Genomic DNA, 23,748 nt, shown 5'->3' with positions numbered 1-23,748 from the left:
TCAGTACTGCTCTACTAGCTCGCGAGCGAAGCGAGCTAGTGGAGCGATGAGCTAATTGTAGAGGGTAAACAGCATTGGTCGCTAGTGGAGCGATGAGCTAATTGTAGAGGGTAAGCAGCATTGGTCGCTAGTGTCGCTAGTGTCGTTCAGTACTGCTCCACCATCTCGCTTCGCTCGCTAGTGTCGCATTCATTCAGTAGTTTGTAGAAAAGTGTATTTACTTTTCACTTGTTCTGATTCTGTCCCAGGCTGATTGTTGTTTTTGTGGTGCCTGTTCGACAAAGTCTTGTCTAGACAGCGATTCTTGTTCAGAGGAGATATTATCTTCATTACCAAGCAAACCAAACGATGGTGGTGTAATAGGTGGCGAGACACTTGTTTTGTCTGCAGTGACATCAAATCCATTTGCCAATCTAATTTGGTCCCAGTGGGATAATTGTTGATGATCATTTAGCCCTACGCCGTTTACAAAATCAGGTTTAAAATCACCTACTGAATCATTTTGAAACTCTTTTTCCCTGTATGCTTGAGGATTGAACTCAACCCTTCTTTGAGGAGTAGTCTCGCTATTTTGAAACTTTTCAATTGGTCTCTTGGTGATTGGATCATTTGGTATGGTCGAGATTGTTTCAATTGGTCTCTTGGTGATTGGATCAACAGTTATACTTCTTGGATCGCGTAATTTGAACCGAGGGTCTTTAGATGACTTCAAATAATAGTAAAAAAAAGCAGGGACTTTCTGCCAATCCATACGTTTCCACACGTTCAATTGTCGATCATTCAAAGTGCCGTTATTTAATACATCATAGTAACTCCTACGTTCTACAATTGAACTGACAACCATCATATTAGCAAAGCCAAAAAAGAAGGAAAATAACGGTTTTTGAATAAATGATAACTTGTTGGGTGACTGTTTTTTGATTAGCTTATAGTATATTGTAGGTACTAACAACCCAACCATCCCGGCAGAATAACCAATCAAGTTGTTTGATACGAGAATTGATTGAAGCTCTTTCGTCAATCTTAACCTATCCTCAACCGTCAATTGACGATCAGCTTCGTAGAAATCAATGCTCTCTTGAAACTGTTGAGGCGATAGCTTATTCTGGAGATAGTTTTCACTTGAAGACTCGGTCATTGGTTAATAAATATGGTCTACCCCAGAAATATATAAGCGCTTGGTTTTTTTCTTCATTTATTTTCAACCGACACTTTCGAGTGACACTATCGAGCGACACTATCGAGCAGAGCGAGATAGTGGAGCATACTAGCTGTTACTGACACTATCAACAATATCGAGCAGAGCGAGATAGTGGAGCATACTAACTGCCATAGGGTAGTGGGTCTGTACAAGGAACAATAGACCGAGTTAACCGAGTTGACAAGAGATAAAGTGATTTTGCTTCTTCTTTCAATTTATACCTCTATGAAGTGCTTGCACATCTACTAGAGTTGTATGTCTATGAAGTGCTTGCACATCTACTAGAGTTGTATGTCTATGAAGTGCTTGCACATCTACTAGAGTTGTTTCTACCATCTCGCTACGCTCGATATTAGGGAGAGTTGACAGAGATAAAGTGATTCATACCTCTATGAGGTGCCTGTATCCTTTATTTTCTAAGTATCTTTTGAGACATCGAAACCATGGTGTAATTTTAATTTATCCACTACTCCCAAATCATGACGGTTTCCCTGGTTATCGTAATTGCCCAACCCTACTGCATCGGTAAAATGAGTATTATTTCCTTGTTTTTGTCTCAATTTCTCGTCAATTAATGGGCCCTTAGTAGCGAGTCTTGGATCTCTAATGATAAACATTGGATTAAAGCTAGTTCTAAAATAATACAAAGTATAAGCTCCAATATTCTGGTAGCTCATATTTTGCCATATATTATAAACGTTGGCATTGGGGGGGTACTGGGTAACATCCTGCTTTGCCTTATTGAAAAGGTGCTTTGTAGTAACGTTATTTCCCACAATTAAAGTACCAAACCCAAGACACAATGAAAGGAAGGGATATTGTATCAAGAACCAAGGGGTGGGTGCTGGCTTTTTGGCAAGCTTGAAATATGCCGTTGGAGCGAAAAAACCAAGCATACCACAAGTATAGCCAACAAGATTTGACTTTAAAGCAATGCTCTGTAATGCAGTAGCTATAGTCAATCTATCATTTTGGTCTAATCTTTGATCGGCCTCGTAGAAATTAACACATTGCTGAAATTGTTGGCCGGTTAGTATTTCTTGCAAGGGATTAACGGACATATCTAAAAAGCTTTGTAGCTGGACAATTTGTTCAATGGGGAAGCTTTGTAGCGGGACAATTCGTTCAATGGGGAAGCTTTGTAGCTGGACAATTCGTTCAATGTGGAAGCTTTGTAGCTGGACAATTCGTTTAATGAGAAAGCTTTGTAGCTGGACAATTTGTTCAATGAGAAAACTCTCTATCCGGAGACAATTCGTTCATTCATCTCTATATATATTGCTTGCTAAATGGGTGAAATTTTGCAATCGTAGATGACTTTTAGATTAAGTAAGAAATTACGTAATACAAAGAATTGCAACTTAAAAACGCTCTACGTCATTTTATAGCTCATCTTGAGCGAAGCGAGATGGTGGAGCAGCACTTAGCAGACACTATCGAGCGAAGCGAGATGGTGTAGTAGAGTAGAAAGCATTATATCGCTTTGCTCAATGGTGTAGTAGAGTAGAAAGCACTATTGAGCAGCACTTAGTAGCTACCGCCAGAGTGATCTATTAGGTTGAGTCAGAATGAAAGGGTCCCTTGTAAAGAGTAAAGCATGGGCAAGGTTCAACTTGTTCACGGTTTCCTACACTAGCATAAAAAAATAGGCTATAGGAGGCTATCAGTCTCGATATATATATATTTATATTTATATAGTTTCTGTGGTTGGAGAGCCGCTCTTATTCTTTCCTCCTATTTTCTCTTTACAACTTGTTGTCCCTTCTCTTTTCGTCCCTCAAAGCAATCATTTGTTTAATAACATCGTCTACTTTGACCATGGCGTTTTTTCCTTGTTCTTCAGCAATATCTCTATTTCTGATATTAACACTATAGTTCTGTTCTTCTTGTTCTCCAACAATAAAGATGAAATTGTAGCTCAATAATTGACCACTTCTAACTTTCTTGGGCAAAGTATTACCACTAATGTCAATATCACAGTAAAATAAATACTCATTATTGAATATTCTTTGTAATTTCTCGGCATACGCGTTATATTTAGGACTAACCGGAACAATCAATATTTGTCTTGGTGACAACCAGAATGGCCACTTGCCTTTGTAATGTTCAGTCAATATAGCAGTCATCCTCTCCACTGAACCCAAAATGGCTCTATGGATCATAACTGGACGTTCCAAAACATTGTTGCTATCTGTTCTATATTCCAATTCAAATCTAGATGGTAACTGGAAATCTAACTGAATGGTAGCGCACTGGAACCATCTCTTTAAAGCATCACTAATCATGATATCAATCTTAGGACCATAAAATGCACCATCACCTGGGTTTAATTCCCAATTTCCCTTCCCTAGGAAATCGTCTAAAGCAAGCTCCAATTTCTTTTCAGCAGCGTTCCAAGTCTCCAAATCACCAACATATTTTTCAGGTCTAGTGGATAATTCCATCTTGAAGTCAAATCCAAATATACCATACATTTTTTTCAACAAATCAAATACTCCGGAAATCTCGGTACCAATTTGGTCTGCAGTACAGAAGATGTGTGCATCATCTTGTTGAAATCTACGAACCCTTGTTAATCCAGATAACGCACCGGAAAACTCATTACGATGAATGACACCGAAATCAGCAACACGCCAAGGCAAATCACGATACGAACGCTCTCTTGACTTGAACAAGATACAATGACCAGGGCAATTCATCGGTTTCAATCCAAAAGTTTCCTTTTCAATTTCAAATGAAAACATATTCTCTTTGTAATTCTGCCAATGTCCCGAAGTTTCCCATAATTTCGTTGAGTACATATTTGGAGTAATCACTTCCTCGTAACCTCTTTGTCTGTACTCGCTTCTCAAAGTATCCACCAAGGTATTATAAATTCTTGTTCCATGAGGTAACCACATGGCTGAGCCAGGTGACATTTCATTGAAAATGAATAGTTCTTGGTCTCTACCGATTTTTCTATGATCTCTATCAGCAGCTTCAGCCAAAAACTTCAAATGCTCAGTCATTAGTTTCTTGTCTGGAAACGAGACACCATAGATTCTTTGTAATGAATCATTTTTTGCATCACCCAAGAAATACGAACTTGAATTTTTCAACACTTTGAAAGCTTTAATTTTCCCCGAATGAGGAATATGAGGACCAACACACAAGTCAATCAATGGACCACACCTATAAACAGTAGTTGAAGTGCCATCGGGGATTTTGTCGCTAATAAATTTCACCTTGTATTTGTTATAAGCAAACATCTTCAACAAATCTTTTTTGGTCATTTCCAATCTTTCAAATTTTTGCTTCTCTTTGATAGCTTTAGTTGCAATGGTTTCCAAACTAGGAAAGTCCGCTCTAGTAACAAACTTGGTTCCACCATCGATAGACATGTCGTAGAAAAACCCATTATCTGTAGGAGGACCATGCGATAAGTGACACCCATAATGACACTCACAAGATTCTCCCAATATGTGGGCCGATGAATGCCAAAACACGGCTTTCCCTTCAGGATGCTCAAAATCTAAAAATTCCAAGCTAACTTTCTCCTCTGCTTCTAATGGGCGAGGCAAATCCCATAACTGACCATTGACCTTAGCTATAACTTGTCTTTCGGCAAATGACTTACCTATAGAATTGGCAATATCCATGGGACTTGTCTCATACGCAGTTCCTACTTTCTCAGTACCATCTTTTAAAGTAATCACCACAGGTGTTCTTTCCTTTTGAGAAATTTCAAACTCGTACTTCTTCTTGAGTTCATCGAATAATTCAATCCTTTCTTGGAGGAATTTCGGTTGTGGATCCATGTATAACAGACCGGCTAAAGATTGGTCCTTCTTGGATTCCTTCTTGGATTCCTTCTTAGATTCCTTCTTAGATTCCTTCTTCTTCTCAAATCCATCCTCCTTCACAGTCAATTTCTCAACCTGTTCCGCTACAACGTCGGTCATCTTGATGGTAAAAGAGAAGAAGAAAAACTAGTGGTCTATCGAGCCTTTTTTTTTTTTCACCTTGATTTTTTTTCAACGTCTTCGCTTTACATAATAGAGTTTGAAAAAAAACAAAAAACAAATAAACAATGGCATTAGTGAATACAGCAGTACTTCTCTGACTTTATAGAGACACCGCTTCAAGTTCCTCTTTCTCCTCAGGCTTCCTCCCTTGTTGCATTGATGGTAGGCCCAATGCATTAAAAGAGATTTGTTGTTAGTGTGTGTATATTGTTAAGTTATAGAAATCTCTTGCAAATCTGGGGTTTATTTTTTTATTTTTTATTTGTGATAATACAAAACCTTTGAATATTCAATTGAAAAGCATTAAAATCAACGTGTTCTTCAAGACTTGATCAGCCTTCTTCCCCTGCATTACTACCTATAATCTACCTTCTTACCCTCCCCCGCCTTTACTACCTATAATCTACCTTCTTCCCCTTTTTCTCTTCTTGTTATTGTCACACCCCATTCCATTTTTACTCATCATCGTTCATTTTCTTCATTCTAGCAATCTTCACAAGCGGACTCAAACTACTAACATCATCACAATTCAAAATAAACTTATCCAGTAACAATTCATCAGCATTAGCACGTCTGTTGAAATCAACTTGTAAACACCACGATAAGAACCTTCTAATATCATAACTCAAGGCTTCTGGTTCCTTTAGTGAAGGTGTTCCATTAGTAGCAATTAAATACAATGCTCTCAAGGGTGTCTCATTCAAATAGGGAGGTTCACCTTCAATCATTTCAATAATCATAATACCCAACGACCAAATATCAACTTTTGGTCCATACTCTTTACGTGATACAACCTCAGGTGCCATCCAATATGGAGTCCCCACCATTGTCGTCCGTTTAAGGTTAATTTCATTAATTTGAGCGCAAAAGCCAAAATCAGTCATTTTGATATTACCATTGATATCCAATAAGATATTATCAGATTTGATATCACGATGTATTACCCCTTTCGAATGTAAAAACTTTAAACCTTTTAAAGTTTCTCGGCAAACAGCACCAATTTGACCCTCGGTCATAACACTATGCGTGACAATTTCAGTTAATGATCCCCCTTCCATATACTCCATAACAACCCACAAGTCACCTTTCAACAAATAAGAATCAATATAATTGACAATATTCGGGTGTTTACTTCCCTTCATCACCAATATCTCGTTAATGATCAATTCCTTCTTTGGTTGTTGCTCAAGATTCATTTGCTTTATAGCAACAGTCCGGTTTCTATTCTGAACATCATGCGCAATGAAAACACCTCCTGAAGCACCCTGTCCAATCTTGACCAAGTCAATGTATAGCTCGTTAGGATTTCCTGAAGTACATATACTTTGTAACTTACTAATGATTTGCTGGTTTTTTCGTTTCTTATCCTCTCTTTTTTTTTGTGCAATGAGCGCAGCTTGCTTGGCGTCACGAACTGGTCCTGATCCTACTTTAGATGATGATGGCATATGAGAAGGAGGGAAAGGTGCAGCACCGCCACTGGCAGCAGTCGGGATATCACTCGATCCCCGTGAGTGCGGTAAATGGTGATGCTGCTGCTGCTGCTGTTGTTGTTGTTGTTGTTGTTGTTGTTGTTGTTGTTGTTGTTGTTGGTGTTGTTGTTGTTGTTGTTGTTGTTGTTGTTGCTGCTGTTGCTGCTGTTGCTGCTGTTGCTGTTCAAGTTGCGTTTTGGCCTCTTGTTTTCTTTGAATCTCAGCGAGCTCTCTAGCTTTCTGCTCTCGAAGTCTTTGTTGTACCTCTTGATATTTACTTTGGAGACCCTCTTTGGTGTTTGCAGGCAAAAAAGAAGAAGAAGTAGAAGAAGAAGAAGTAGCAACTTCATCTAGTGCTTGTTGTACTGCATTTCTCGGTGGTACATTTTGTTGATGCGGTGCTCCAGCTAGTGTAGGCGGAGGCGGAGGTGCCCTATGCGATTTAAACTCATGTTTCCTTTGTCTAGGAAGAATATTGCCATCATCAAATTTGGCGCTTTGCGAAATTGGTGCTGTGGTTGGCCCCGACAACGTTTGTTTGATCTGTTGTGATAAAGAAGCAGAATGGGATTTAGATTTCGGAATACTAATTGGAAGTGGAGGAGGAGGAGGTGGTGGTGGAATATTGCTGAATTTTTCACCGCTATTGCCATTAACACCACCACTACCAACCTTTTTGAACCTTAAGGATTTCAAAGATTTATGGGAAAGTGAACGAGTGTTCATCCGGATTGGAGAGTTATTCTCCACCAGATGTTTCCGTTCCTGTTTTTGCTGCTGTGGTGTAGAAGATTTCATATTAGGAGTAGTCTTGGTGATGATAGTATGAGTAGAGGAAGAAACTGGAGTTGCAGGAGGTCTTGGTGCCGGTCTACTTGGAATAAACAGGTGTTCGTGCAGCGAGCTGCTGGGGGTCTTTGGCTGTGATGGTATAGATTGCGGTGTTTGCACTGTAGTGTCATCTTGATTATATTGTGTAGGTGTCTGGTCTTGTGGTTGATCTACATCCTCGGTGTTTCTTTCGAAATACGATGATGTCAGTGTACGCTGTGGGCTATCCGAATTACCACTGGGTGTTGCTGGCGGCGTGCTACTACTGTTATTAATCGACCAACTGGAACTGCTTTGATTATTATCAAACTTAAATTTTTTGAAAACATTGTCTTCAGAGTTTTCATTAGTATCTTGATAAAATGCAACAATGTCCATGACAGCTTGAGGATGCTGCTGTTGTTCTCTCTTCGTTATACCACTAGCTGCCAATAATTTTTCCCATTCCGGTGGCAAGCCTGTGTAGGAACCATCATCGTCAACACCAACATGAGCTACATGTTTAGCATTGAATGGCGTACTTATCTTCATATTAAGTTCTGGTGACGGTGGCCCATTTTGAGAAGACCTTGTTTTATTAAACATGGAAGAAAAAACATCTCGCACTTTTTTGCTACTCATTCTTTTCTTTAAACTCCTTGGTGATTGTGACGAAGAAAATGCAAGAGTAGAATTATCTCGAGGTGTAGCAATATTAGCATTTACAACTTGAGTCGGGCTTATCAAAGTTGACGATGAAGAGCTTAAAAACCTTGTTGGATTTTGCAGAACTGGAGTGATTGCTTTCGTTTGATTGTGAGCTGATAAACTGTTCAGAGAAGATGCCACGGGAGCAGTTGCAGTTGTTTCTGATGAATTGTCTTCCTTACCTTGCGGAGTTCTGATTACTGTTGAGTTGCTCATAGTATCCCTGTAATGTCGAGGGGGAGGCGCATCTGGTATCTCCGGGCCGAGTGAAGGTGTCTGATTGAACTGATGTTTTTGTTTCATACTGGTGATTGTATAATTCTGCAGTTGGTCCTCAAATAGTGATACTGGTGATGATGTTTCGTGCAGATCATTGCTTTTTGACCGATTGGGTATGTTTGATACATTGTTTGAAGAATCATTTGAATCGTATTTATCATTTAAATAGTTGACAATATCCAATGGCGAATTTGATGGGTGAACTGGTTTTCCTGGGTCTAATAAAGATTTGAAATTCGACAATTGTGATACTCGTGATATTCTAGATGAGTCAGGGTTCGAACTCAAACGTTGGCTATCTAATAGAAAACTCGAGCCAAGCAGTGCACGAACACGATCTTCGTCATTATCTTGACTATGCCCGTGCTCTTTATCTAAACCTTCATATTGACTTTGAGGCAAACTTTCAATCTGACTATGGTACTGACTGTTGTCCTGACTATGAACTTGTTCCCGTTCTGATTCAGAAAATGCCATGAAAGCAGGATCCTCGTCACGTGATATGCTTTTCACTCCATCACCACCATCATCATCATCATCATCATCATCATCATTGGCATTTGTTGAAGCGCCACTCGCACTTGATAGAAATATTTCATCTGGTTGAATCTCAAATTCTTCGAGGTCTTGACTATCTTGTTTGATTTTAGACTCTTTAAGGTTTTTGCTGCCTTCTTGTTGTTGTTGTTCTTCTTCTTCTTCTTCTTCTTTTTGTTGTTGTTGTTGTTGTTCTTCTTCTTGTTCTTCTTCTTCTTCGTGTTGTTCCTTTTCTTCTTTTTCTTCTAGTATACTTGATTCCTCCATTATGACGGGTGAGTAATTTACTATGGCATCACTTGAGGCGTTTAGTGGACTTTCAAAGAATGAATCTTCACTCTCGTTTTTGTTATTCATTGCATGTCTAGATTCGCTATATTGGACATCATGATCTCCTGAGTTTTTTAATGCATTGACATTAAAGGTTCCAGGCATTCTTGGTGGCATTCCCGAAAAAGTGTCGCTGTTGTTGTTGTTGTTGTTGTTACTGTGATCAATGTGATTATCAAGCACAGAGTCATCCTTTAAAACGTCTTTTTTCAAAGAGACTACTTTATTCGGCTCTTGATTTTCACCTGTATTTAACAACTCTTCTGACGTGGATTGACTATAACCGTTTGATTCCTTTTCCTTTTCCTTTTCCTTTTCCTTTTCCTTGATATCTTGGTTTTTGATAGAGCCGTTGGATATAGATGTTGAGTTTTTTTCATCAAATTGTTTTGATTTTTCATGTATCGGTGAGCCCAAGCCCATGCCAGAGTCTATTCCAATTTCATGTGCTTTCAAGGTTGGTTGGGGAAAGTGCACATCTTCCAAATCTGCTTCGGGTAAAGAATGATCATTTTCTGTATCTGAACTATTTCGTAAAAGGTGGTTTTCAACCATATGACTAGCAGGGGAATATAGTTCCTGTGAGTCCAGCTGTTTCAAAGATTGTGCTGGGTTGTTTTCCAAAGCAAGGTCTGCCGAAGCAAGGTCTGTTGGGTTGGGATTTGCTGCTGGATTGAGGTTTACTGAATCAAGGCAACGAGGCGAATCAGAATGCAAACTTAGCGTCTCATGGGCACCACTGACAAGACCCATTTTATGTGCAGATAAAACTTTGTAAAATGAATACAACCGTAAGAAGGAAAAAAAAAAAAATAAAAAAAAAAAGATCTCATCATTTTTCATAGACTCTTTATTTTNAAAAAAAAAAAAAAAAAAAAAAAAAAAAAAAAAAAAAAAAAAAAAAAAAAAAGAACCCAAAAAAAAACAACCAAAAAAGAACCAAAAAAGGATATTACAGACTTGCTTGTGTGGGTATGGGTATGGTTATGGGGGAGGAGGGTTCCTATTGGGTTCGTGCTGAATAACCAAATGCCTTTTTCTTATTAAGTCGAAGCGGCTAATGAGTGGAAAAAAAAAGGGGGAATAAAAGGAAAGGCAGCAGTAACAGTAGCAGTAGCAGTAGAAGTAGCAGTAACAGTAGCAGTAGCAGCAGCGAAATATATAACCTAAAACAAGGGGTGTGTGTGTGTTCTGGTTCTGTTTTGCAAATGTTTAATGATGCACCTTTAATGGTAAAGGCACGCAACGCAGTTGAAGTAATGGCGGTGAGAATGAATAGTGGGACTCGCACTAGGGGAGTCTTTAGTGATGTTGGAAGGTGCCGTTAAACAATATCACTTAGCTTTGTTTAGTTAGTGTGAATTTTTTTTTGATCAGTGTCTCTTCTGTGGTTATGATTTTTTGATTTTTTGATTATTATTTTTTTTTTTTTTTGTCTGTGTCTGTGTCTCAAAAAAAAAAAAAAGAAAAAAAATTTAATGACACGCGGGATTTTGTCTGTCGATTTATTTTTGTCTAAATTGGGTTTTTCTCTTTTGCGACAGACAGCAAAAGTGGTTTAGGTTTGAGTTATAAGTCTAATGCTATTGCATTGAAAATGGAATAGTATTAGAGTAATGCTATAGTATTAGAGTAATGCAATAGTACTGCAATAGTACTGCAATAGTACTGCAATAGTACTGCAATAGTATTAGTATTAGATTTCAATAGTATTAGATTTCAATTTAGACTTATAGTATAATGCTAACATGTGTCTGGTATTTGTTGTATCTCATATTTAACAAGATTGACCTATACCACTGTTTAAGAAGCAAAGTATATTTGATATATTCTCCTAGATTGGAGAGTTTTTATTGTTGAGTATTTGGTTGTAGAGTTGTTATTAAAAATGGTTGTAAAGTTGTAGAATATTTGGTTGTAAAGTTTTTAAAAATGGTTGTAAAGTTTTTAAATATTTGGTTGTTAAATATTTGGTTGTAAAGTTTTTAAATATTTGGTTGGTTTTTTTCTCCCCTGACGAGTTTTCTATTAAACTTGAATAAAAAGTATAAAACAATTAAACTATAAAATTAGTTTGTAGTACAAATACTTTTTCTCATCAAATTTGTATAGAGTTATTGCTTTGTATTACCTTGTATTACCTTGTATGGTATTACCTTGTATGGTATTATCTTGTTATAGTATTTGCTTTGTATTATTTTGTAGTGACCTTGTTATGGTATTATTTTGTAGTGACCTTGTTATGGTATTATTTTGTAGGGTATTAGGGTATTATCCTGGTATTACCTTGTATGGTATTGCTTTGTAGTATTTACTTTGTATTTCTTTATATGGCAATATCTCTCTATTGTACCTTTTGCTATTGATGTTGTATCTTTCTTTTGCAATAGACAAGTCACCGCGAGCACGTTTGCCCCCAAGAAAAAGTGGGATTTTATTTTTTATGATTTCATGAATGAATCAGAATCGGCTTATCATCAACAATCCAAGAACAACAAAGAGTAGCTATTCTCTTTTTGTCTTTTCGATGCGATGAGCTTAGAAGCTTAAATTAAGGGATAGATGGTACCTAACCCCCTTACTTCATGTGACACTTGGTAGCGCATTGTTGCAAACGAGTCAAAAAAAAATTATAACGGACAAACACGGTTTTCTTTTTCTTTTTTATTTTTTAACCAGTAAAAAAAAAAGGGTCACGTGAAAGAAACATGATAGTTGTACAAAATGGTACAGTCACGTGATATACACAAGATAATTGTGCCAGTTAATATTATCACGTGATTGTACAGATTGCAATTATAAAAATGTCGCTATGCTTTTCCTCTCCACTTTTTGCGCCGAATATGCTCCAACAAAAGGCTCATCTTTCTTTTGTCATATATCTATACATATAAATACACGTCTACACCGTCACTATAGAGCGACACTATCGAACAACACTATCGAACAACACTATCGAACAACACTATCGAGCAGAGCGAGATAGTGTTGTAACAAGCTACTTAGTGTTGTTCGATAGTGTTGTAACAAACTAGTCAGTGTTGCTCCATAGTGGACAGCTACTGAGTGTTGCTCTATAGTGGACAGCTACTGAGTGTTGCTCTATAGTGGACAGCTACTGAGTGTTGCTCTATAGTGGACAGCTACTGAGTGTTGCTCTATAGTGGACAGCTACTGAGTGTTGCTCTATAGTGGACAGCTACTGAGTGTTGTTCCACTATCTCGCTTCGCTCGATAGTCTCGATAGTCTCGATAAAATCTACTTTTTAATGTTTTTCCTTTTTCCTTTAACGTCAAATTTCCCAGCATATTCGTCAAATATAAAACTCTGTTTAGTCAAATACTCCTTAACATACTTCTTAATAGGACTAACATTACCAACAGAATGTATGCCACGTCCTGTAATAATTGACATATGATTAACAAATAATGCTAAATTCCCATAATTTTGCAACCGGCCTTCTTCAATTCTTTGTTTTGTTTCTTGGTTCCACCAATGGTTCAATACTAATTTTGTAGTTTGTATTGCTTCAACTAATTTGAAATTATGCAAGTCTAGAGTCCCAGCTCGTACATAGGCATCGAGTCTCTCACTAGTTGCAAATGGTGCAGTTGCTGACGATAATGTCAGAGAGTTGCTTGTAGTAAAAGTATCGTTGCTTGTAGTAAAAGTATCGTTGCTTGTAGTAAAAGTATCGTTGCTTGGTTTTCTTTTGGCAGTGTAGTTACGAAAAGTTTGTGATAGTGATTGATAACTAGTGGCTGCCTCATCAGAACCAAATACTATTCTCCAACCATTTTTGCTGCGCAGTTTGGTTTCAAAAATTTCATTACTGCTGCCTTCACTGGCATCCGCTTGAGCTAGTTCAAATGCCAATTCAATCACCTTGTCACAATTGCCCCGGAAAAACTCCAATGCACTAATAAGAAAACTCTTATCCATCGAATGCATTACTAGGTTATTCTCATATATCTGCCATAACTCACGACTTTCCTTATTGTTTGGATTGTACTTATAAGTGCTTTCAATATATCTGACTCCCTGGTTCGATAGCCTGCTACTAATGTTGTTAGTTTGTCTGCCACCTCTTTGAACCCTACTGCAATTCCTTTCAACACCAACGTTAACTACTTCTTTGCGTAATTTAGGTCGAAGATTTTTGATGATTTCAATTAATGCATTTTTGTAATTGCCATTGGCTCTCCTGATATAATGTATCACATCATTATCTTCAAGAACAAAACATTCCCCTTGTTGGTCCTGTGTAGACACGTTATTAACCCCAAGAAAATTTTTAACTCTACTCACCATATCGGGTAGTTCAAACCATTGATTCACATTCAGATTCTTTGAAGAAAATCCTGTTGTTTGCAGTGGTGGTGGTGTTGGGTCATCATTAAGCAAGATCATGCCAACTTTATGTACATCATTATTGTTATCTTTCAACTGTTTGCTTATTATGGATAAGCTTACTTGTGGGAATATTTCATGCAACTGATAGGCCTCTTGGTTATATTTTGTACTTGTTGGTAAAGTAGACTTTTCCAGTCGATCCTGCTGTATTCCAATTTCATTCAGTTCTGTTTCACTAAATAGCTCCTCGATCAAATCTTCAACGTTATCAGCTAATTTCAATCGAATCTTGATTTCTGTCTTGGGGAAAGTTGGGAAATAATCAGCCAAAGTCTCTACTAAACTAAGAAAAGAAGCATCAAAATCAGTTTCATCAGCTACTAGTTCCGAGTATTGCTCTTTGTTCATTTCAAACGGAAAAGAGTCTTGCTTTTCAGATGATAATGGTGGTGGAGATATTGACTGGTGCATGGAAGATGATGATATTGCAGGAATGGACTCTCTATTTAATGCGTTTTGTTCTTGATCTATCATTCCAATTTATCACTCTTGCTCTTGTTCATTTTCATTTTCTTTTTTCATCGTCATCGCGGCTCTTTTTGAGCAACACAACACTATCGAGCGAAGCGAGATAGTGTTGTAACAAGTCTTGTAGATGGATATCGAGCGAAGCGAGATAGTGTTGTAACAAGTCTTGTAGATGGATTGATATCTCTTTTCCCTTCCTCTATCGAGCAACACAACACAATCGAGCGAAGCGAGATATTGTTGTAATGTTTTGTTAATTGGTGCACAACATACAATTTTTTTTATTCTATTTGATGGTTTTGGTATCCCCTTTGGTGAAGACATGGTGATAAGCACTGGCAACACTGGCTCTTAATACAACACTATCGAGCGGAGCGAGATAGTGTTGTAACAAGCTACTAAGTGTTGCTCGATAGTGTTGTAACAAGCTACTAAGTGTTGCTCGATAGTGTTGTAACAGGCTACTAAGTGTTGCTCGATAGTGTTGTAACAAGCCACTGAGCGTTGCTCGATAGTGTTGTAACAAGCTACTGAGCGTTGCTCGATAATGTCATTAGTCAGTGTGCTCCGCTATCTCGCCCTGCTCGACAGTGTCACTCGATAGTGTCAGTTAGAGATGCTCCACTATCTCTCTCTGCTCGACAGTGTCGCTCGGTGGAGTCACTCGGTGGTGATAGTCAGAGATGCTCCACTATCTCGCTCTGCTCGATAGTGTCACTAGATAGCGTCACTCGATAGTGTCACTCGATAGTGTCGATGTCTAAACCATAGTCAAGAGCACACTTTTACACAACAAAGAAATACTTGTAGCAAGAGGTATTTGTAGACAAACTAATGACCCTCTTTCCCCCCCCTCCCCGGGTTCGTACTAAAAAAGAATCATACATTCTCTTATTCTTGTTATATTTGTGAATAAGTCTTGAACACTACTATGCTTTTAGTAGTGGTGATAGTTTATGGTGGCTCCACTATCGAGCAGAGCGAGATAGTGTCGGTGACAGTTAGTGTGCTCCACTATCTCGCTCTGCTCGACAGTGTCGCTCGAAGGTGTCACTCGATGGTGACAGTCAGAGATGCTCCACTATCGAGCAGAGCGAGATAGTGTCACTCGATAGTGTCACTCGATAGTGGAGCTCGATAGCGTCACTCGATAGTGGAGCTCGATAGCGTCACTCGATAGTGTCAATCAGAGATGCTCCACTATCTCGCTCTGCTCGATAGTGGAGCTCGACAGTGGAGCTCGACAGTGTCACTCGATAGTGTCACTCGATAGTGTCACTCGATAGTGTCACTCGATAGTGGAGCTCGATAGTGTCACTCGATAGTGGAGCTCGATAGCGTCACTCGATAGTGTCAATCAGAGATGCTCCACTATCTCGCTCTGCTCGATAGTGGAGCTCGACAGTGGAGCTCGACAGTGTCACTCGATAGTGTCAGTCAGAAATGCTCCACTATCTCGCTCTGCTCGATAGTGGAGCTCGATCGTGTCAGTTGATAGTGGAGCTCGATAGTGGTGATTGTTTATGGTGTCGCAGTATTACTATGGCGGAGAAAAAACAAATAGTTAAACTATTGCAAGTAGATACTCTCTTTAATAAGCTAAAGATATAGGTGTTGGACATCTCTTGAGTATCTCGGGTAGAGCCAGGAACGTTAATTCATAAACATGTCTAATGAGGAATTATCTATACAAGAGACTAATAAACTACGAGAGAAGTTGGGGTTGAAACCAATACCAGTATCGGCGAAAAAAGAAGTGACTATTAAGAATGATCATGTTGATGTTGATGTTGATGTTGATGTTGTGACCAACAATAATATATGTGGCGCTAATTTGAAGAAGGATATCTTGCTACGAGAGAGAATACAAGAGGCAAAACGCGCAGCAAACAAACGGAGACCGACAAATTCAAATGATGTTGTTGATGTTGTTGATGATGGTGATGATGGTGATGATGGTGATGATGCAGCTATAGACGTTTACGCTGGGGATAACGTCGAGGGTACAGATAACTGGTTGAATAGTTTAGGGTCAAAGAAACAGCTCCTATCAAAAGAACCGAAACTAGACAATCGGGAAAAACTCGGCAATGCCAATAAAGTGAATGCAATAATTGGTCATAGTAGTAAGAGATTGCAAGGGTTACGAAATAACGATATTTTAACACTACAAGACTCTGGTTTACTTGATGATGAAACTGGAGATGTTTTGGTTAATGAGAAATTGAGCAATGATACAAAGTTGGAGATTGATCTTGAAAATCGCAAAGAGGCCGAAATGGCTAAATTCAGTGGTCGACATTATAGAAAATACAATGAGGAAGAAGAAAGTGAAAGAAATGAGGAGCCAGTTGCTATGATCAAGAAAGGTAAGGTTGTCCTCACCAACAACAGTTCCAGCACGCAAAATGACGAGTCGTCTGTTTCTAATGCTAATAGAACTCGGTTCACAAATTTCTTCGATGATATCGAAGAACAGGCTACTCAAATAACGCCTCCTCAAGTCAAGATGAAGAAAATCAAGAAAAAGAAGCCCTTGGATGAGAGTACCAAGCGCAAGCGCACTGAGATTGAAGATGGCGAGTTACAGCAACAAGATCAATTTCTTGATCTTGATTATGAGAACTTGGAAGAAGAATTTTACAGTTGCATCAATATGAATAGACAAGTAAAACAGAAACAGAAAAGGAAAATGATGAGTCCAGAAGAAATAGCTTTAGATATTGCTAATCTGGTACAAGAAGAGAAGGAGGACGAGGAGAAGAAACAAATGTATGCAGGAAATTTGTACGATGATACCGAGGGGTTTTTGAACAAAATAGAAGTGAATATTTTGGGCAATCAAAGTGATGGAGATAGAGGTATGCGTGATTTAGGAGGCTATCATAGTAGTAATGTCAAACACCATGATGGCTCAGAACCTCCTCATGAATTACACGCTAGTATTGATGGAGACATTCAAGTGGCATCTTCACATGATGGAGACATTCAAGCGGCATCTTCACATGATGGAGACATTCAAGCGTCATCTTCACATGATGGAGATGAGAATGAACCAGGACCCACATTCAGTGGTGGATTAGCTGACACTCTTAAATTTCTTCAATCCAAAAACATCATCCAATCATCAAACCCGTGTGAAAATGATGATGGGGAACTAGCTAAAAAGTCAAGCTTGTTAGCGTTAAAAATTGGTATTGAGAAAAGAATACTAGAGGAAGACTTGAGAAAGGATAAGTCGTATATGAAACTTTCCAAAAGTGAAAGATTGGATTTTTTGGATAAGGAGTTGGATAAGAGGTTACAGAATAAGGGGATCGTTGCTGAAGCAAGTCACAAGGGTAAGAAGGATGAAAATAGTCGATGGAGGAAGAGGAGGAAAAGAAGCATTACCGGTGCAGGTGACAAAGAAGATGAAACAGGCAAATTTAGATCCTATCAGCCAAAAGTCGAATTGAGTTATAAAGATGACGAAGGAAGGGTTTTGAACGCAAAACAGGCATACAAACATCTTTCTCATAAATATCACGGAACGGGACTTGGAAAAAGACAAAATATTGGTGGTGCAAAGTTGAGTTTGGAGAGGAAAATTATAGATTAATGGGGTTATCGACTATCGAGCAGAGGGAATAGTCGATAGTGTCTACACAGTGCTCCCACCATCGAGCGAAGCGAGATAGTCGATAGTGTCTACACAGTGCTCCCACCATCGAGCGAAGCGAGACAGTCGATAGTGTTTACACAGTGCTTCTCCACTATCGAGCAGAGGGAATAGTCGATAGTGTCTACACAGTGCTTCTCCACTATCGAGCAGAGGGAATAGTCGATAGTGTCTACACAGTGCTTCTCCACTATCGAGCAGAGGGAATAGTCGATAGTGTCTACACAGTGCTTCTCCACTATCGAGCAGAGGGAATAGTCGATAGTGTCTACACAGTGCTTCTCCACTATCGAGCAGAGGGAATAGTCGATAGTGTCTACACAGTGCTTCTCCACTATCGAGCAGAGGGAATAGTTTCTGCTCAATAGTTTCAAAAGTCCTAATATTTATATTTATATTTTTTTTTTTTAAAAAAGTCTGCTCAATGGTTTTGATAGTGTCAGTAGGTTGGTGGCAGATAGTGTGCTCCACTATCGAGCAGAGCCGGATAGTGTCGGTCGCCGCTAGTGTGCTCCACTATCGAGCAGAGCGAGATAGTGTCGTTAGTGTCGGTGGCAGCTAGTGCCACTAGTCGGTGCTGCTCCACTATCTTGTTTCTCTCGATAGTCGATAGTCTACAAGGTGCTTCTCCACTATCTCGCTTCGCTCGATAGTCGATAGTGTCTACAAAGTGCTTCTCCACTATCTCACTTCTCTCGATAGTCGTTAGTCTAAGAGGTGCTTCTCTACCATCTCGCTTCTCTCGATAGTGGTTAGTCTAAGAGGTGCTTCTCCACCATCTCGCTTTGCTCGATAGTCGATAGTCCACAAAGGGCTTCTGCACCATCTCGCTTCGCTCGATAATGGATAGTGTCTACAAAGTGCTTCTCCACTAGCCGGTACTGCTCCACTATCTCGCTTCGCTCGATAGTCGATAGTCTAAGAGGTGCTTCTGCACCATCTCGCTTCGCTCGATAGTCTATCTACTATCGACTAGACTCGTTTCACTCGTCTAGTCTCTCTACACTATCTCGCTTCGCTCGATAGTGTCGATAGTGTCGATAGTGTCAATAGTGACGATCTCCGATCGGACAAGCTCTGCCAATTACAACACACCAAATACCAAACCAGAGATGAAAAAGATAAATAAAAACAGAGATTATTTGTCATGCATATAAGATACATCTAGATTTTGTTTTATTTCTTTTCTTCTTTTTGTGTGGATTATGTCATCAAACGAAGCAAAGTGATTATGTCATCTAAATTCTTTAGATTATGTCAGGAATTACCTCATCCAAAGCCAAAAGATTACATCATCACACTAAGCAAAGAGATTATGTCAGAAATTATCACACCTAAAGCAAAGAGATTATGTCATCACACAAAGCAAAGTGATTATGTCACCTAAGGCCATTAGATTATGTCAGAAATTATCACCTAAAGCCATAAGATTATGTCAGGAATTATCACCTAAAGCCATAAGATTATGTAATACCTATAATGTCAAAAAAAAAAAAGCACACCACTAAGGCTCATTGGAACCTTTGCTTTTAGTTGGCAGTAGTAGACCTATAGACTTATAGACCTATAGAGATTATAGAATGAGGCGACTCTAAATAGAAGAGTCAATTCTGAATACGAGGCAATTCTAAATACAAGAGGCAATATCCTATTTATATAGGTTGAATTGAAAAAAGACTAGAGGTGATTGATTTCAGTGCATATCAGTTACTTTAAATCACTTACAAATCAAGTTATATTCCTCCTACACTTGAAGTTATATTCCTCCTATACTTGAGTCCGCTAGTCCATTAAACTTTACTAACCCTCTATTCACTTTAGTCACCTACTCAACTGTGTAATTGCTCAAGCTGTACAATTAGCTTCAGTTGTTAAGGATTGACCATTTGAGCATCGCTTTGCATTTTTTTTTTTTTATATATTTATATATACATTTATATTTCTTCTTTATAGACAAGAGGAACTCAAGCTCAAGTAAATATTTGGCAACTAATGCCCAGAGGGAACGGTACAAGCAAGAGCGACGACGCGGCGTTTACTGCTACTTATCGTATCTTAAATCTACACACAAATGAAGAGAAGAAATCTCTTAAACAAGCACTTGAATCCGAGTATAACGCGATTGCTACCAAATTCGACCATCATGACGATCTAGTCGTTGAGGAAAAAGGTGATAAGCATGAGGATCTAGGTGTTGAGGAAAAAGGTGATTTTCAAACAGTAAGGTTTGACGAGCTATCCATATTGCAAAAGATTAACGATTTGGGGTATTCGGTAAAGCTAGTGGCGTCAAATGTGCCAGAAATCAATACAAGAGTGCAAATTCAAGGTATGACTTGTGGAGCTTGTTCTGCAGCAATTACTCAAGCTTTGGAAAAACAACCAGGTGTCTCAAAAGCATCAATATCTTTGGTTACTGAAAATGGGCTCATCTCCCATTCAAGAAGCATTGCCGGTAGCCAGATTATCAATATTATACAAGACTGTGGATTTGATGCTCAACTACAATCTACAACCAAATTGCTTCAACAACAGCAACAACAAAAACAAAAAAAGTCTCCAATTATAAAGCAGACTACAATTGGTGTATCAGGGATGACTTGTGGCGCTTGTTCGAGTTCAATCACAATGTCACTTGAGAAATTGGAAAATGTGCAATACGTTTCTGTATCATTGATTACTGAAGAAGCCTTGATACGACATACTCCTGAAATATCTCAAGATGAGCTAAAATCGGCGATCCAAGATTGTGGGTTCGATACCACCTACATCCGTACCGTTGATCTCAAAGCTAATCAAAGAGATTCAACCACAAGCAAGGAAAAACAAGAAGGACAACCACAAGAAGAAGTAAAAGAATACGAAGAAGTTACGTTGAAATTGGTTGGACTCAATTCCAACACTGACCAATTAGGTTTGCGTTATAATATAGAGGCTTTCTTGCATAGTATACCTGGAATTGGCTCATTTTATTTGACATTACTAGGTACAGATGCAAGCTCGCTTGACGTCTCGGCTCCAGCTCGAATTAGAGATTTGGTCACTGAAGAAGATACCGCAAGTGATATACAAGGCTTGATCAATGAGCTAGTCTTTTCCTATGACTCAAACATTATAGGGATAAGAGACGTTGTTGATGGGCTCAACAAAATCGATGACCGTGTTACGTTTTTTGTCATAAACTCGCTTGACCAATCTTCGGCATCACAGCTTAAGGTGCTTTCAAAAGTAAAAGATATCCAGTACTGGAAAAACATATCTATTCAAAGTCTCATTGTTGGTATCCCTATCTTATTCCTAGTCCACACGGAAAAAATGGCGTTTTGGAAGAAAACCATGCTCTTTCCAGGTCTTTATTTGGTGTCACTTGTTGAGCTTGTCTTATCTACTTATATGCAATTCCACTTGGGAGCTAATTATATTAAGAAATTTGCATCTTTCTTAAAAAGAGGCTTCAAGGGGGCATCGATGGATGTGTTGGTTTGTATCTCAACAATGGTGTCATACATATTTTCAGTCACTTCAATAATAGTAAGCGTTTGGTACGGAAGAACAACAAGGCCTCCAAAAGTACTATTTGACACTCTTGTCATGTTAATTTCATTTGTGTCCTTTGGTAAATTATTAGAAAATAAAGCCAAAGGTGCAACTTCGACTGCATTATCTAGCTTACTACAATTAACCCCATCAACCTGCACTATTTTAGAAAATGCCCTGGACTATGAATCGAGGATGATGGAACAAGAAAAGGAGTATACTGAATCCTCCTCTAAAGAAGAAGATAAAATTCATGACTTCCAGACTCGCTCCATATCTATTGATCTTGTGCAACCTAATGATATTGCAATTGTATTACCGGGAGGCAAAATACCAGCAGATGGAATAATAGTATTTGGGGAGACGGAAGTGAATGAATCATTCATAACAGGTGAACCGCTTCCCATTTATAAATCAAAAGGCGACAGCGTTATTGGAGGATCTATTAATGGTGCGCATTTGATATACATTAGAGTAACAAATACTGGGAATAAGTCTCAACTACAGCAAATCATCAACTTGGTAAAGGATTCGCAAGTCAACAAGGCTCCAGTACAAAGATTTTCAGATCTTATAGCGGCCAAGTTTGTACCATCGGTATTGATTTTGGCGCTAGCCACGTTTATCATATGGTTGATTGTTTGTTACTTTGTGCATTCCGAGAAATTGCCAATGATTTTCAGAAAAGATGAAAATGGCAAGTTTTTTGTTTGTTTGCAGCTAGCCATCTCTGTTGTTGTTGTTGCTTGTCCTTGCGCATTAGGTTTGGCGGCTCCTACTGCGGTGATGGTTGGTACAGGTGTTGGCGCATCGAATGGGGTACTTATAAAAGGAGCAGATATATTGGAAAAAACTACATCAATAAATGTCTTGTTGTTTGATAAAACTGGTACATTAACGACTGGGGAAATGACATTGGCTCATGCAAAACCTATTTTGTATGACAAAAATATGACAATTAGCGATTGGTGGCAGTTGGTAGGTTCAGTTGAGTGCAATTCAGAGCACCCAATCGGACGTGCATTGGCAAAACTGGCCAAATCCAATTGTGGTTTGAATTTTGAGGAAGATGTTTTTGATACAACTGTTGAGCAAATCAATGTATTGATAGGCTCGGGCATTGAAGCCGATGTGGTTTTGGGATCTCGAAAATACCATGTCCATGTTGGTAATGCTAAACTATTGAAGGAAAAGTTTCCTGATTTATTAGACGTTGTTGATAACTTGTTCTTTAACTCTCAGAATACAATTACATTTGTTGTTATTAATGGAAAGTATTCGGGATATATAGAGCTATCTGATTCCTTGAGAGAAGGCTCACGCGAGGTGATTGACTACTTGAAGAATGTTGAAGGCTACATAATTGGAATGGTGACGGGTGATAATAAAGGCGCTGCATTGAAAATAGGCAAAGAGGTTGGAATAGCTGAGGAGAATATATTTTACGAAGTTTCACCGGTGCATAAGGACAAAGTTATCACAGATATAAAGAATAGGTTTGGAACTTTGGCTGATGATGTTGGGATTGCTTTTATTGGTGATGGAATAAATGATGCGCCCGCTTTAGCAAAAGCAGACATAGGCATGGCAATCAGTTCAGGTACAGACATTGCAATTGAAAGTGCAGATATTGTGCTTATTGGAAATAGAAAACAAAAGAATCAAACGGATTTACATGGGGTTGTGAATGCATTAAAAATTTCAAATATGACATTCTCAAGGATAAAGCTAAACTTTTTGTGGGCAATCATATATAATACGTTTATGTTACCATTTGCTATGGGCTGCTTTTTACCGTTTAACTTGATGCTCCCACCTGTGGCGGCAAGTATTGCTATGATGACAAGCTCTTTGAGTGTGGTATTTAGCTCATTACTTTTAAAGTGCTGGAAGTCTCCTAATTTGGATGAGAAAGTCAACATGACAGACTTGGAAAGTGGTAGAGAAATTGAAGATTTTAGTTTGAAGAATGGTACAAAGGAACAATTCAAGGCTCATAGAAGGAAGAAGAGTTTGAGCTTTGGTCTGTTGTTTGCAAAATTAACCAGGAGAGGACCACGTGTTTCATCAAGTAATCCATCATATGAACTAGTTGGAACAAGATTCTAGAATCATCACCGACACCACGCCACTATCGAGCAGAGCGAGATAGTGGAGCACACTAGCTGCCAGAGGCTTGATTTGAAGAGCTAGTGTGCCAGAGACTTGATTTGAAGAGCTAGTGTGCCAGAGGCTTGATTTGAAGAGCTAGTGTGCCAGAGGCCTGGTTTCAAGAGCTAGTGTGCCAGAGGCCTGGTTTCAAGAGCTAGTGTGCCAGAGGCCTGGTT

General features: G+C 38.8%; 7 protein-coding genes across 7 annotated transcripts; 2 read left to right on the top strand and 5 right to left on the bottom strand. All coding sequences in view use genetic code 12, as the record gives it.

Moving 5' to 3' along the window:
- Positions 1 to 217: 217 nt before the first annotated feature.
- Positions 218 to 1,138, bottom strand: KGF56_003069 (uncharacterized protein; the record flags this gene model as incomplete). Its single annotated transcript, XM_049324364.1, has 1 exon — positions 218 to 1,138. One exon carries the CDS (start codon positions 1,136 to 1,138, stop codon positions 218 to 220), a length of 921 nt encoding a protein of 306 aa, XP_049179914.1.
- Positions 1,139 to 1,617: 479 nt separating this feature from the next.
- KGF56_003068 (uncharacterized protein) lies at positions 1,618 to 2,262 on the bottom strand (the record flags this gene model as incomplete). Its single annotated transcript, XM_049324363.1, has 1 exon — positions 1,618 to 2,262. One exon carries the CDS (start codon positions 2,260 to 2,262, stop codon positions 1,618 to 1,620), a length of 645 nt encoding a protein of 214 aa, XP_049179913.1.
- Positions 2,263 to 2,946: 684 nt separating this feature from the next.
- On the bottom strand, positions 2,947 to 5,142 carry THS1 (threonine--tRNA ligase; the record flags this gene model as incomplete). The annotated part of the gene is made up of 1 exon (XM_049324362.1): positions 2,947 to 5,142. The coding sequence occupies one exon, from the start codon at positions 5,140 to 5,142 to the stop codon at positions 2,947 to 2,949; it is 2,196 nt and encodes a 731-aa protein (XP_049179912.1).
- Positions 5,143 to 5,660: 518 nt separating this feature from the next.
- Positions 5,661 to 10,094, bottom strand: CST20 (mitogen-activated protein kinase kinase kinase kinase; the record flags this gene model as incomplete). Its single annotated transcript, XM_049324361.1, has 1 exon — positions 5,661 to 10,094. The coding sequence occupies one exon, from the start codon at positions 10,092 to 10,094 to the stop codon at positions 5,661 to 5,663; it is 4,434 nt and encodes a 1,477-aa protein (XP_049179911.1).
- A 2,506-nt stretch (positions 10,095 to 12,600) lies between these two features.
- On the bottom strand, positions 12,601 to 14,229 carry KGF56_003065 (uncharacterized protein; the record flags this gene model as incomplete). Its single annotated transcript, XM_049324360.1, has 1 exon — positions 12,601 to 14,229. One exon carries the CDS (start codon positions 14,227 to 14,229, stop codon positions 12,601 to 12,603), a length of 1,629 nt encoding a protein of 542 aa, XP_049179910.1.
- A 1,660-nt stretch (positions 14,230 to 15,889) lies between these two features.
- KGF56_003064 (U4/U6-U5 snRNP complex subunit) lies at positions 15,890 to 17,824 on the top strand (the record flags this gene model as incomplete). Its single annotated transcript, XM_049324359.1, has 1 exon — positions 15,890 to 17,824. The coding sequence occupies one exon, from the start codon at positions 15,890 to 15,892 to the stop codon at positions 17,822 to 17,824; it is 1,935 nt and encodes a 644-aa protein (XP_049179909.1).
- Positions 17,825 to 19,876: 2,052 nt separating this feature from the next.
- CCC2 (Cu(2+)-transporting P-type ATPase) lies at positions 19,877 to 23,530 on the top strand (the record flags this gene model as incomplete). Its single annotated transcript, XM_049324357.1, has 1 exon — positions 19,877 to 23,530. The coding sequence occupies one exon, from the start codon at positions 19,877 to 19,879 to the stop codon at positions 23,528 to 23,530; it is 3,654 nt and encodes a 1,217-aa protein (XP_049179908.1).
- Between the last annotated feature and the right edge of the window lie 218 nt (positions 23,531 to 23,748).

Source organism: Candida oxycetoniae, assembly GCF_023343755.2.
Source record: "Candida oxycetoniae strain CBS 10844 chromosome Unknown scaffold20, whole genome shotgun sequence".
NCBI lineage: Eukaryota > Fungi > Ascomycota > Pichiomycetes > Serinales > Debaryomycetaceae > Lodderomyces > Lodderomyces oxycetoniae.
The sequence above is the reverse complement of the archived record's forward strand: the minus strand, read 5'-3'. Positions and strand labels throughout refer to the sequence as shown.